General features: G+C 37.8%; 1 protein-coding gene across 3 annotated transcripts; it reads right to left on the reverse strand.

Annotated features, from left to right (window-relative positions):
* Positions 1–38: 38 nt before the first annotated feature.
* On the reverse strand, positions 39–12897 carry hdac6 (histone deacetylase 6). 3 transcript variants are annotated; one of them, XM_043247789.1, is made up of 29 exons: positions 12751–12897; positions 12171–12261; positions 11627–11722; positions 10865–10975; positions 10458–10543; positions 10056–10140; positions 9917–9957; positions 9733–9829; positions 9397–9494; positions 9206–9310; positions 8776–8844; positions 8562–8688; positions 8262–8327; positions 8115–8174; positions 7940–8029; positions 7750–7856; positions 7591–7658; positions 6877–7003; positions 6628–6756; positions 6316–6484; positions 5992–6194; positions 4952–5144; positions 4728–4877; positions 3596–3770; positions 3155–3501; positions 2935–3078; positions 1808–1954; positions 876–1004; positions 39–751 (listed from the first exon to the last, which is right to left on the reverse strand). In XM_043247789.1, the coding sequence occupies exons 3-29, from the start codon at positions 11687–11689 to the stop codon at positions 683–685; spliced, it is 3255 nt and encodes a 1084-aa protein (XP_043103724.1). In that variant the 5' UTR covers positions 11690–11722; positions 12171–12261; positions 12751–12897; the 3' UTR covers positions 39–682. The 3 variants fall into 3 exon arrangements, with proteins under 3 accessions (XP_043103724.1, XP_043103723.1, XP_043103725.1); XM_043247788.1 differs by lacking the exon at positions 12751–12897 and having other exon boundaries at positions 12171–12633; XM_043247790.1 differs by lacking the exons at positions 10458–10543; positions 11627–11722; positions 12171–12261; positions 12751–12897.
* Positions 12898–13330: the final 433 nt, after the last annotated feature.

The following is a 13330-nucleotide window of genomic DNA, read 5'->3' on the forward strand; positions in this document are numbered from 1 at the left end:
TTTTTCTGTGAGTGTATAATTATAGATCAGAAGAAACATGGAACAGAAGAGTTTTTATTTAGATTTATATCAAGAGTTACAAAGTGAGAGTTTCCAAAGATTTGATTCATTGTGTTTGTGCAAAAATAAACATAAAAAATAAGAAAAGAAACACAAATCAACTCATTACAGCCGGTCCTCGGATGCTGTTCAAGTAAATATTGCACGGTTTATTGCTTTCACTTTAGGGTGGTTTTGTAATTTCCACAGTTTGATCGTTTTGACCCGGAGTCATGCATTGAAAACAGGAATGCTTCTCTGTGCAAACGCTGTTGAGAACGTATACATCTAAAAAAAAAACTGAATACTACAGATTTGGCTGGTGTGGTTTTAGCACCAAGCTACCATTCTTCTGCAAAAACCCGTCATTAAAAATCAAAGCACTGTTTGGAAGAACAACTACAATGACAATTCGTAGAGAGAGGACCTTTTTAAAAAACAATTTCTTTAAGATTAAAATAATTCCTTTAATAAAACCAGTATTTTGGCAAACAACCTCACAAAGAGAATCTATGACGTACGCTCAAGACACACAAGTGAGGAAGACAGATAAACTGAAGAAACTTGCGTCCGCGGCCCATCAGTTGGGTCTCTTCGCGGCTTCTACATGCATGCAAACACACACTTCCTTCTCTCTGCCGGCTTAGTTAAAAGGAAGAATCTCTTCTCCAAACTTCACGATGTGAGCGGCATTTTTGGCTTCATGGAGCACCTGTGTGTGCAGAGACAGACAGTGACAGCCGTTACATCTGACAGTTACAATCAAATGAATTTCCTGAAGTCGGTAGTGATTGGTTATTGAGAAGGTTACAGGTCGTGATCGGGGGGGCACACACCTTGTTGTGGATGTATGACTCACAGGCGTAGCACCACACAGAGAGGTCGGCGAAGCTCAGCACCACAGGGTGACCAGACTCCTGCCCGTGGGTCACCATGTGCTGGTTCACATAACGCCCGTAGAGCACCTGAAAGCAAAATAAAAATAGTGATTCATAAGATTCATATCTGATCTGTAAAAAATAATTGGTCGTATTCACTCATAATTGTGTGTATTATTCATATTTATACACACAGGAGATCCTCTGAGGAAGATTCACTTAATTCACAACATGTGCAAATTTTAGCCTAGAGAAGATTACGCAGACTTTTTTCCAACTTTCCAATTTTATCCTTTTTTTTGTACTGTTTTCTGATTATCAATCTGGCTACATTGGTATTTCCAATTAAAAATAACTATCCTACAAAAATTGCTTATACATTTTTCGATATGCTATATTATTACCACACCTTGGACTAGGTTTTTTTTTTATTTTTTATTTTTTTTTTAAATCAACTTATTTTCTTTCAATTAGGACAGGTCTTTTAGGAACTGAGCTTATGCAAACTCTGTAAGTGAATACTGCAATATTATTCACGAATATTTTTTTTCATTTAAAAACTGAGCTGCATATATTCAGATCAAATAGTTACAGGTAGAAATGATACAGATACAAATAGTTTTATAGCTTTTTATGCATATTCCCTGATAATAATGGGTAATGATATAAATATTGAAAATATAACAAAGTGAATAATTCACTATTTTCTGTGCATTCTTGAAAACTAACAACTCATGTAAGGATTGACATAAATGCTTAGTGAATGAGACCTAGTGTGCATCACTGTTGTCAGCGACAAGCCGTACCTTCCTTCAGCAACTTCCTTCTGCTACATGAATGAGTTTGACATCTATTCTAGGTGTTAATTTCGCTGTGATTTGAGCTGTCACCTTGTAGCAGATGAGACAGATCCAGTTTTCTGCGTCACCTCCACACTCTTCACATGGCAGGAAAACATTGATGCCTCCTGCAGGCACCGGTCGCACTGACTCCAAGTGTGGGCACCATGGCAACGGGTCCACCACATACATGGTGTCCTAGCAACAAAAGCCACATGATTGGATCACCACTAAGATTCACATTTACAATATCACCCAGAGTATTGAGTGACACGACATAATGAAAGCAAAAACAAAAAATCCAGCTCTTCACACACCTATATGTATAAAGTTTAAAGTAATTGTAATTTGATTAAACTGGAATCAGACTACAGTTACAATAAACTAGTAGTAACCAGTTAAAATCTTTCATTTTTTAGTGTTTTATTTATTTTAATTTACATTTGAAAGATTTCTTGAATCAAATCCAAGGGTGGACTGTTACGGTTATTGTATATAAATCCAGTTTCTTCATAATTTAAGTTTTTGTAATAAGGGAACTGAAATGTGTTTGTATTTCATCCTAAAGTCATTTTCCGTATTTCAGTGTTGCAGAGTTGTAGTATTATGCCATTCTATCACTCGCTTTAAAAATACACAGTTTTTTTTTATATCAATATGGTACAAGATTATCTAATGATTATTTAAATCATGAACGGGTTCAGTCTAAAAAAGAAATTTAAAAAGAATCTAAAAGTAGTCTGATTATATTACCTAAAATGTGTAATGGATTATGCATGGATTGTGACTAATCACAATTTTCGTCTACATTATATGGACTACATTTTATAATTACACACACACACACACACATATGCAGAGAGAGAGAGAGAGAATAATATCATAATTCAATTTTTGTATTAATTATATTTGTATCTAGTTACTACTAATAAACATATTTTTATATAAAATATGTATACATCATAAAATCTAATATAATAAATAATAATACATAATAATAAAATCTAACATTCTGCATACTGTATATACTTTTAATAATGTAAAATGTATCAAATCATTTATTCATTCTATTTAGTTATTTAATAATAGTAATAATAGTTTAAAAAAAAAACATAACTACATGCATGGGCCACATTTAACTGCAATGTTATTATACCAACATAACTTTAATACGTTACCAAATCTGAGGCTTGTGCTCCAAACACGCTTTCTAAGACTGACATCATAGTAGCTTGACCACCAGCAGCCTCCAGCACTGAGCCCTCCTGCTCATCCACGGCAGCTGAACTTTCAGTGACCACAGACTCCGGGATCCTCCGCTCCTGTTCAACAGAGCGGTTTTGATGATGAATACATTAACTAGCCACCATATCGCAGACGACTTTAGAGAATGCTTACAGGTGTCTTTGTTTTTACAGCCGTAATCTCCGCGTGCATGTCGTCTCCAGCTCTGGATTTCTCTAACTTGAGTTTTAGGGGTGAATCTGAATCGGAGTTTTTAGGGGTGGGCTTCACCTTCCGCCTGGCTCCTCCGATGGGGACTGATTCTGGGCTGGGGTTTGACGCGGTACTCGTGTTGAGATTCAGAGACAGCAGGTCCTTACTGAGCTCATCAAGGCCGGACTGCTCGAGATGCTGAGGTGTCTGTCCGGGACTTTGGGCAGGAGATTTCTTGCCCCTGCCTGTCGATGCCCGCTTGCCTTTCGGTTTAGGAGACGGCAAAGCCAAACGAAGTGACTCTGGGACTGATATAAACACAATAACAAAAGCATGTCGCATTCAAACAAGGATCTTGTTCTTACAATGCAATTCTTCAGACTTAACAGGAAGCAAACTCACTCTGTATTCTCAGGGAGCTCCAGAAGGGGGCGAGAGCGCGCAGGACATCGTTAATCGTGACAGTGGCGGTGGTCTTTGGAGGTGGCAGATGGTCTAGAGGCGGAGGAGAGTCTCCCAGCAACATACTGGTGCACATGCACATTGACTCAGAGATGGAGGTAAGGTTATATCCTCCCTATGGTGATAAGAGCAAGATAACATCATAAATGTGACCCTGGACCACAAAACCGGTCTTAAAGGAATAGGTCACCCAAACATTTTAATTACCCAATATTTTACTCATCCCGAAGCCATCCTAGGTGTATACCACCTACTTCTTTATACTTTTTTATTATTTATCCTGGTTCTTCCAAGCTTGTAATATGAGTGGATAGTGAATATTATTGAAGCTCCATAAATTTGATATATCCATAAGAACTGTGACGTAAAACGAACCTATATGCCTTCCAGTACATACATGTCCTCTGAAGAAGATTAATGACAAATATATTTTTAGTTTTAAAATTTAAACGTAAATAACTGACTGTTATTTTCCGCGAGAATATACAGTTCTGGCTTCTTGGCTGACGTTGAGTCAGAAGTCAGTCCGTTATTTATGTTGTAATTGTGAAACTAGAAATATTTTTCTTACAAAAATGCATTGATCTGCTTCAGAGGACATGTGATAACCCCCTGAAGGTGTATAGGTTTTACGTCGCAGCTTGTAAGAGCCAGGATAAACTACTGTATTCGTCTGAAAGAAGAAAGTCATATACACCTACTAGGATGGCTTGGGGGTGAGTAAAATATGGAGTCATTTTCATTTTTGGGTGAACTATTTCTTTAAGTCGCTGGGGTATATGTGTCATAATAATCCCCCAAAAATCATTCTAATGTGTGACTGGTGCTGGTAAAATAAGTTACAATGAGCAAAAAAGCACTTTTTTTTGTCTCACATTCCATTTCATTTTGCCAGCACGGGTCTCATATGCTTATTTGCTGCTCGATTTACTATTATTTTTCTTATCTGACATCTTTAAATTTGTCTTGGGCTTAGAGACATTCTCTAGTTATTGATTTCAAGCATAAGTCACTGAAAGCCTCCACAGTGCAAAGAGCAAACACTGTGAATGTGTGAGTGAAAATAACCCACCTCCAGTATGACCAGCACTCTTCCTGCAGCCAGGCTCATTAACTGGTGGGTGAGGTGGGCGTAGCCCTCTGGGGTCACCTGATACCCTCCTAACGGATCACCCCGCGCTGCATCAAAACCAGCAGACACCAGCACCAGCTCTGGGGCAAACTAGAACACAGACAACACTATTTAGTTAGCATTTAACAACGTCAGGTAAATATGAGCATACGATGGGATCGTACCTCTCTGGCTATCGGCATTACTATGTGATGGAAAGCCGCTAAGTATTCTGGATCTCCCATCTTTCCTCCACTCCAGGGGATGTTGACATTGTATCCTCTGCCTTTCCCTTGCCCCACCTTATCAAAGTTAGCATCCTCCGAATTGGGAAAAAATGCCCCGTCTTCATAGCGATGCAGAGAGATGTATAGAACACTGGGAGACCAGTAAGACATTTGATAAAGTCAGCAATGCGGCTGATTTCAAACCACGATATTTATACATATGACAACAAAAAGAGGGCACATTTATAATGCAAACAATCTAAACTGCAACATTTAGATTCATGATTATGCACTAATCATCACACTTTAGCACTGACTGTTTTATGAACACAGCTTTGTCGTTGAAAGATGTGGAAGTTAAATACTAGATTTGATCTGAACAAATCCATATTTTCAGTAATTTAAAATGCAAATAGGTTGACCGATCAAACAGAAAATATAACTTGCATTCAGAAGTCTCAATGGTATGACAGCAAAATAGTTGGTTTAATTTTAGGCAAACTAAAATACAAGCAAAAGGAAAATTTCATAAACAATAAATTATGGACCTTTTAAGAAGCCCTGACTTTGGAATCCAGACTATCGTTTTATTTATATACTATTATAACGTTTATTAATATTTGAAATATTTTTCTTTTATTTTTATACTTTTTATATTATATTTTTGTTTTCATTTTTAGCTTTAGTCATTTTTTAACAGTGTAGTTACAGCATACTTATCCGGGAAATTACTGTTAATATAAGGTAACTACACGGTGTAGGTTTAGGTCAAAGGGTAGGTTCAGGATTAGTACCTAGTTATTTTAATTACTACAATAAATACATAGTATGTACATGAGAAACAGGACTGTAAAATAAAATGTTATTATTTTATTCATCTATTTTAATCATTTTAGTACTTTTTTTCTACGCATCTATTTAGCTGTTAAGACACAGCACTGATCCAGGTCACTATATCTACTGTATTTGATTATGGTTGACTGTTGGACTGGACAAACCTGTCATCCTCCTCAAAGATGTGCTGTGTGCCATTCCCATGATGAACATCCCAATCAAGAATGAGGACGCGCAGGGACTCGCGAGTGATGCTCTGGGCATAGCGCGCCGCCAACGCGGCCGTATTAAAAAAACAGAAGCCACAAGCTGTGTCTTTCTCTGCGTGATGACCGGGAGGACGGACTATGGCCACACCGTTTCTCACCTGCATGACCAAACAAAGAACTGAGAAGGTCTGGAGACAAACTCAAGCAGTAATGCTGTTGCATTTTGCATACTAAAACATTAAGAAGCATATTACTTATAAATACGACAAAATGACACACCTGGCCTGTGAGCATGGCCTGTACCGAGTTAAAACACGACCCAGCAGCCATTAGGGCACAGGTGTAGCTCTCGTTACTAATGTAGATGGAGTTGTAATCGTTTCCCAGTCGGTGCAGATCTCGGGGTTTCATGTGCTCTGTACTCTTTATAATGCCTATGTGTTCAGAACTAAAGAGATAAAGGGACACGAATTGGATCAAATGCAATTAGTTTTAGCAAGAATTCATTACGAAACAGGATTGAGGAAACAGAGATTTGCATTTAATGTTTTCTATGGGGTTGATACTGATTTTTGCTCATTTAAATGTCACCTGTGGCAGAGTGCCAGCTCTTCTTCTGTTGCTAGACGAGCAGGTATCCGAAGGCAACGGGAGACCAGACCCAACTCCCCGTGTCGGCAAAAGATTCGTGAAATTCTCTGAGGGAGCTCTGGATGATGACTGTGGGAATCAATACATTCTCATCCTACACGTCATGTATAACCAAGCAATCAAATCACACACGAACTGAAAAATATTGTGACACGGGATACTGGGGTTTTATGTTATTAATGCTCTCACCCGTCCCACATGTTGTGATGAAGCATCATTCTCTGGTCGTAAACTAGTCCAGTGATCGGAGGGGAAGCCTTCAATTCTACACACACTGGAGCGGGCAGAGAAGGGACATCTGACAGAAGACCACCCTCTGAAGAACAAACACACACATTCAATAGCCACAGAAAAATTTGCACCTGTTAGTTTTGATGTACCACATAATTTGCACAAAAATGGTTGCTGATAAATGTTTTTTTTTTATATCTCACAATAACAGATGAAGTTGATTCTAATGTCCTATTAAAACATCAATGACCAAAAAATTTAAAGTGTTTTTTCCACTGATTTGCACACATTTTTATATCAATATTAGATGTGCATCTATTAATCACTCATCAAGAATATAAGGTCCATTTCAATGACTTCTACAAACCTCAAAGGCTTTTTTTCAGTGGTTTTTGAAAAGGACATTTAAAGATACTTTTGTAGAGATTTTTATAAAAGGGTCATTTCTAGTAAATTAAATAATGAGGGATATTAAAAATATATACTTTTGTGCAAAGACAGATTTGTAAATATAAAAATATATTTCTTTTGTATACTTAATAACTACATTTTTATAATGCAAGGTAATCAAACTCCTAATGAGTCTTAATGTTGCATATCTGCACCAAAGTAATACAGTGATTTAATTAGTTTATTTGTAAATAACAATTCTTGTCTTTTGGTAATTCTTACCAAATGTCTGAAGACTCTTCCAAAATGGATACAAGGCTGAGATGGTTTTTGAGATGGAGTTCAGAGCACTGCAACAAAACATTAAAATAAAAGAAAACAAGGAATAACACAAAGAAATGTAAAGGAATGCATAGAGATGTGTTCCTCGAATTCACTCACCTTTTACTAGGAGCACCAGGAGAGGTCAGATGAGGGCAAGGGTCACCCAGCAGTGACCTCACGCTAGCACAAACACCCTCTGCTGTGGACCGGAGGTTATATCCACCCTAAGAGATGAAAGATGAGTAGTGAGTCTGAGTGAGGCGTTAGCCACAAAGCTTTATTCTCATGTGGTACAACACGGTCATACCTCAAGAGCCAGCACAAGTCGGCCCTGTGCTACACTCTTCAGCATGTGGGTCAGGATGGAGAAACACTGTGGCGTCACTCTCATCTCGCCCTAGGCACACAGAAAATTTTATACAATTAAAATGGAAGGAGTTTCAGAAAATCACATTAAAAGGAACCAAAGCTGAGCGTCTCACCTTTGGGTCACCGATCACAGAGTCAAATCCAGCAGCCACTAACACCAGCTGAGGCTGGAACTGTGCAGCACACACACAACTGATTAGTCGTTAATAAACAATAAAACTTTAATTTCGACATGCAGGTGACTAATCTGACAGGTGTACCTCATACGCCACAGGCAGGAAGAGCTGCTGGAAAGCTGTGACGTAATCTCCATCCTCCATCCCTACCTGGAGTTAAATAAAGAGATCAGACCACATTCGGCACCAAATCACCACACTTCCTTAGCATTTTATTTTTTCACTTATAGCCCAATGTAATGTTAGTGATAATTTAGTTTTGCTGAACCATTTTCGACCTTTCAATTAAACAGATATCTTTAGAACTTCTGCATGCAAATATGAATTGGTCGATCTCTTGAAATGAGTCACGTAAACACTGACAAGTAAATTAGTGCGGTGTACCTTGTTCCAGGGTAGGTTGATATTGTAGCCCTGTCCTGCTCCTGAACCCACCAAACTGCTGTCAGATTCCTTAAGATGTGGCCAGAACGAGCCATCTTCATATCTGTGCACTGAGAAATACAGCACACTGGAAGAAACAAGAGAAAGTCTTTACAAGTGCAAGACATTCATACAGAATACACACGATATGACATAATATAACACGGAAATTTACCTGGGATCCTCTTCAAAAATATACTGGATTCCCTGTCCGTGATGCACGTCCCAATCCACAATTAAAACTCTGAAGGAAGAAAAAAGGTACTCATGCTATAGATTCTCAAACCATTCATTTCAACGTGAAATGTTTTTTTGCAACACATCTGGCTTCTGTAATGTTACATATTTTCTGAATAATCAGAGGAAATAAATGCAGGACTGGACTTTGAATTTGACCAGATATATACTGCACATTAATTTATATCTTTTGTTAATAAATTTTGCAGATACATCAGTTAAAAAAAAAGGCATTTCAGAGGCGAACAAAGTCATTATGTGTGACGAAAAAAAGTACCGAAACACATTTTTTATATTTGCATCTATGAATTGCTCATCAAGAATGTAGGGCTCGAAAATGTGCTTAAAAACCCCCTGCAGACTCTCACCGTTTAACTCCATGTTGTTTCTGAGCGTAGCGAGCTGCTATGGCCAGATTATTAAACATACAGTAGCCGTTCATCTTATCTGCATGAGCATGGTGACCAGGAGGCCTGCGTGTACAGGGAAAAATAACCAGTAACTCAAATAGATGAATGATCGATATTATTACCACTCGGAACAACAGAAGCCACAAGACCTGTTGATGGAGAAGCCGTTACGCAGCTGTGACGTCATCACTTTATCCACCAGCTGGAGAACTGATCCCACTGCCAGACAGGCGGAGGTGAACAATTCCTGGTGGAAATTCAATAATTAAACAAATAAACTCAATTCTATCAACTACATTCTATGCATTCTATCTATTGTATCACAATATAAAAGCAATAAGTAATAAGCAATAAGCAACCAAGTACTTTATAGTCAATAATGGTGAACATAGCTAATATTATCATGCTGACTTTAAGAGACATCAGGGAATGTACTGGATTGAGATGAACACTGAAACACTGGGACTGGACGGGTGAAGACTTACAGGATGCAGGTAGACGGAGTCATATTTATCAGCCAGAGCCTTCAGCTCCTCTTCGGTCATTTTCCGAGTGGATTTCATCAGCTCTACATACTCCTTCCTATTGTGCACAACGCATTCCCCCAAGTGGCGTAAGCTAATCATAAAACCAATTCGATTAACAGTTCAGTCTTGCATGTAAACTTACGTATGAACGAGTAGCAGCTCGTCTTCTGACACGGCTCTGGCCTTAAGCGCAAAAAAACAAAGCAATTGAAACTCAAAGCTAGGAGGAATCCAGGTACGAACCTGGTAAACATATCAGCATCGCTACAAGTGTAGCTTACCTCTACTCGCTCGCAGCGTCCCAACAGACCTTCTGTCTCCAGCATCTCCATCACAGCGCTCACCCTGTCTGGACACTCTGGGTGACTGAAAACAAACACATCCAACCCACTGTTACAGAGCAACGGTTATTAACCAATACCAAGTGAACAATTTGAAACGAGGTTAAGTATCAAGAATAAGTTCTCTGGATTAAATCACTAAAAATATTATTTCAGTATTAGTATACAAACAAATCCTAAATTCAAGTTGATGCAATTCAGCTTCAGTGCATACGACTAGAATGTTCTTGTTTTTGTTAAAAGTTCTCCCAAAAATGAATTCGCGTTCCGAAAGAGAACAAACATCTTACCAGTTGGAACTAATTAATTTAACCAATTAATTTAACCATGCTTAAGCATCACCTGGCATCCCAGAGGCAGTGAAAGCGAGTAAAGGCATCTACGTAGACGAGACCTGTTCCTGCTGTATTAGTCTTACCACCAACGTCCTAAAAAACATCCCAAAAATATTCAAACAGCGGCTCCAAAAGCATTGCATTTCTGAGCTGGCATTTTCACACTGATAAAAGAAAACACTGCATGCGCGTAACTGATCGTATGCAAAATCATTTTTGCCATGCTACAAGCTACTTGCCATCTAAAATGGAAGCAGGATCAATTGCAGGAAAAATAATGTTGCAATAATAGAAAACTTTGGGTTGTTTTACTGTTTTAACCGTTACATTTATGCAAGATGGATTTTGCTTTTAAATTTTCTTTGTGGAATGCAGCTCTTGATAAAAACACTGTGACTAAGATTAAGAGTTTACCAGGTTTTGGAGCTCACTGCTCATCTCCTCCTCCTCTTTGCTCCTATTCATTCTGCCCTTCCTCCGCGCCTCCTGTAGATTCTTCCTATGGTTTGGATTGTTGCTTTCTCTCTGGAGAGCACAAATGTCTTTTAGTGAGATTCGCAAACACCCTAAAACAGGAATCCAAATAAAGCACTGGCTCCCACATCTGACATTTACAAATGAGCCAAACGGAGCAAAACACTGCAGAGATCAAGTGGGCAAACTTCAAAAATATCCGTGGAATATTAACCCCTGAATGAAGCTACTCATGTACACGCTGATGAAAAAAGCAAATGATCAACATACAGGTGCCGAAAAGTTTTCAAGGAATATTTCATCCAAAAATGAAAATAATAACACAACTACAGGCCATGCAAGATGCAGACGAGTTTCCTTTTTTTCCATCAGAACAGATGTGGAGAAATTTAGCAGTACTTCACTTGCTCACTAACGGAACAAATCATATTTCTCTTCTGATTCAGATGGAAAAAAAATCTTAATTGATTTATGTTTCTTACAAACATGAAACCAACAGCTGTTTAGACTTATTCTTATGGTGAGCAACTGATGCAATGCAGCATTTCTCCAGATCTATTTAGATTTTTTTTTAAAAAACAACTCTTCTACATATTGGATATCCTGGGAGAAAGTAAAATTTCTTTATTTTATGTGAACTATTCCTCTAAATGGTCAACATGAATGCCTTCTGGCAATGAAATATAGACATCATTCTCTCACTTTGGTTTCTGGCGTTCCTCTTGGTGATCGAGTAGAACCTCTGGAATCTGGAACAGGATCCATCAGTCGAGGATTTTACAGATCCACACCAAAAACCTTGAGAAAGTCAAACGTTCCCAAATTGCAAGTATAAGAAAGATTATTTATATGGATGTATTAATAATTTAGTAACAAATATATGGGCTATTGAAGATGCTACACTTAGGTTTTATTGCATATACAGAATAAATAACCCATTTTTTATTCTGTATTTGCTATGAAGATAGGTGTTTATATCATATTATTTCTATGTAATAAATAAATAAATAATAATAATAATAATAATAACAACAACACAATTAAAAGAAGGGGATGAAAACATAAAGGCATCCCTCCATTCAATTATTCAGATTTTCCACAAATTCGACCTCGAGAGCAAAATACTTGCATATTTAATCAGAAGAACAAAACAGACCAATTAATTTTCTTTCTTAAAAACAACGTCTGGGGGGAAAAGATTAAAGTGACAGATGTCTCAAGAATGTACAGAACAGGTTTTACTTACTGCTTTCAGAAATGTCTGACTCGTATGAAAATATATGATTTGCTGTCAGATTCTTATGCCGTTGTCAAAAGCACACTTTGAAATTCAGATGCTGTATGTAAAAAAAAAAAAAAAAAGCCAGTCATTTGAGCTTCAAGCTGTCTGCTTTCCTAAGTTTCCGTGCTTGTTGTTATTCTCTGGACTGGACATAAATGAACAAAGTGAAAAATGAACAAAGCAAAATGAGGACGGCATAGCAAATACAACAGTAAGATCAATGTTCACTAGAAAGGGTAAGAAGGAAAACAATAATGTTTTAGTTGGAAATGCTAACGGCTAACACGCCCAACTGTGCAGAGGGGAGAAAGCGAATCTGCTTCTAAGAGAAATAAAGCAGTTTAACCTCCAGGGGGCGCGTGGAGGCTCGGACGTCAATAAATGACACATATTAAAGCGTATTAAAAAGTTAAATGTTATTTGACATCACGTTTTCTGACACGCAATTAAAAAAACATTTAGTACTCCCTATAAAAGATAATTTACAGTAAACATAAACGACTGTGATTGGTCCGTCCTGACCGCGTTTACCCATATAACTAACCTTCAAACTCGGTCAAGTAATGCCCAAGTAATTGGTACGATGGTTACACATCGTACCAAACCAACTAAACATCGTTTCCTCATCTCTGCGCCCCGCCCCCATTATTGAATCGCTCTTTACGTTAACTCCCGTTCTTCCCGTTTATATTTCTACTAGGCGCGCGAGCAGTCGCACTTAAATTACGTCATTAACGCGCCGCTCGAGCTCGCTGCAGTCCGCGCTCGAACGCTGGAGGTCGGTGTTGCGTATTTACAAGCGTTAAAGAAAACATGATTATGATATGAGTCGAGACTTTATATATATACGTTTTTATTTATTTATTTATTTTAATAACTTAATTCCTCTTTTTTGTTCTTAATTTAGGGGGACTGAGGCCCCAAGTGCTCTGTAAAGGCATCAAACTAAGGTCTGCTAGAGGTTTATCAGGGAATTTCTTTTCTTTTTTTGTCACATGCTAAAAAATTAGATTGTATATATAAAAAAAAAATTTTTATTAACATAATAAATAAAGACACAAACAATCAAATGCAACACCTAACAGTGCATTGGTGTAGTGAATGTGTAAATAGATACAGATATA

This window comes from Puntigrus tetrazona, chromosome 8, assembly GCF_018831695.1.
Source record: "Puntigrus tetrazona isolate hp1 chromosome 8, ASM1883169v1, whole genome shotgun sequence".
In the NCBI taxonomy this organism is placed as follows: Eukaryota; Metazoa; Chordata; class Actinopteri; order Cypriniformes; family Cyprinidae; genus Puntigrus; species Puntigrus tetrazona.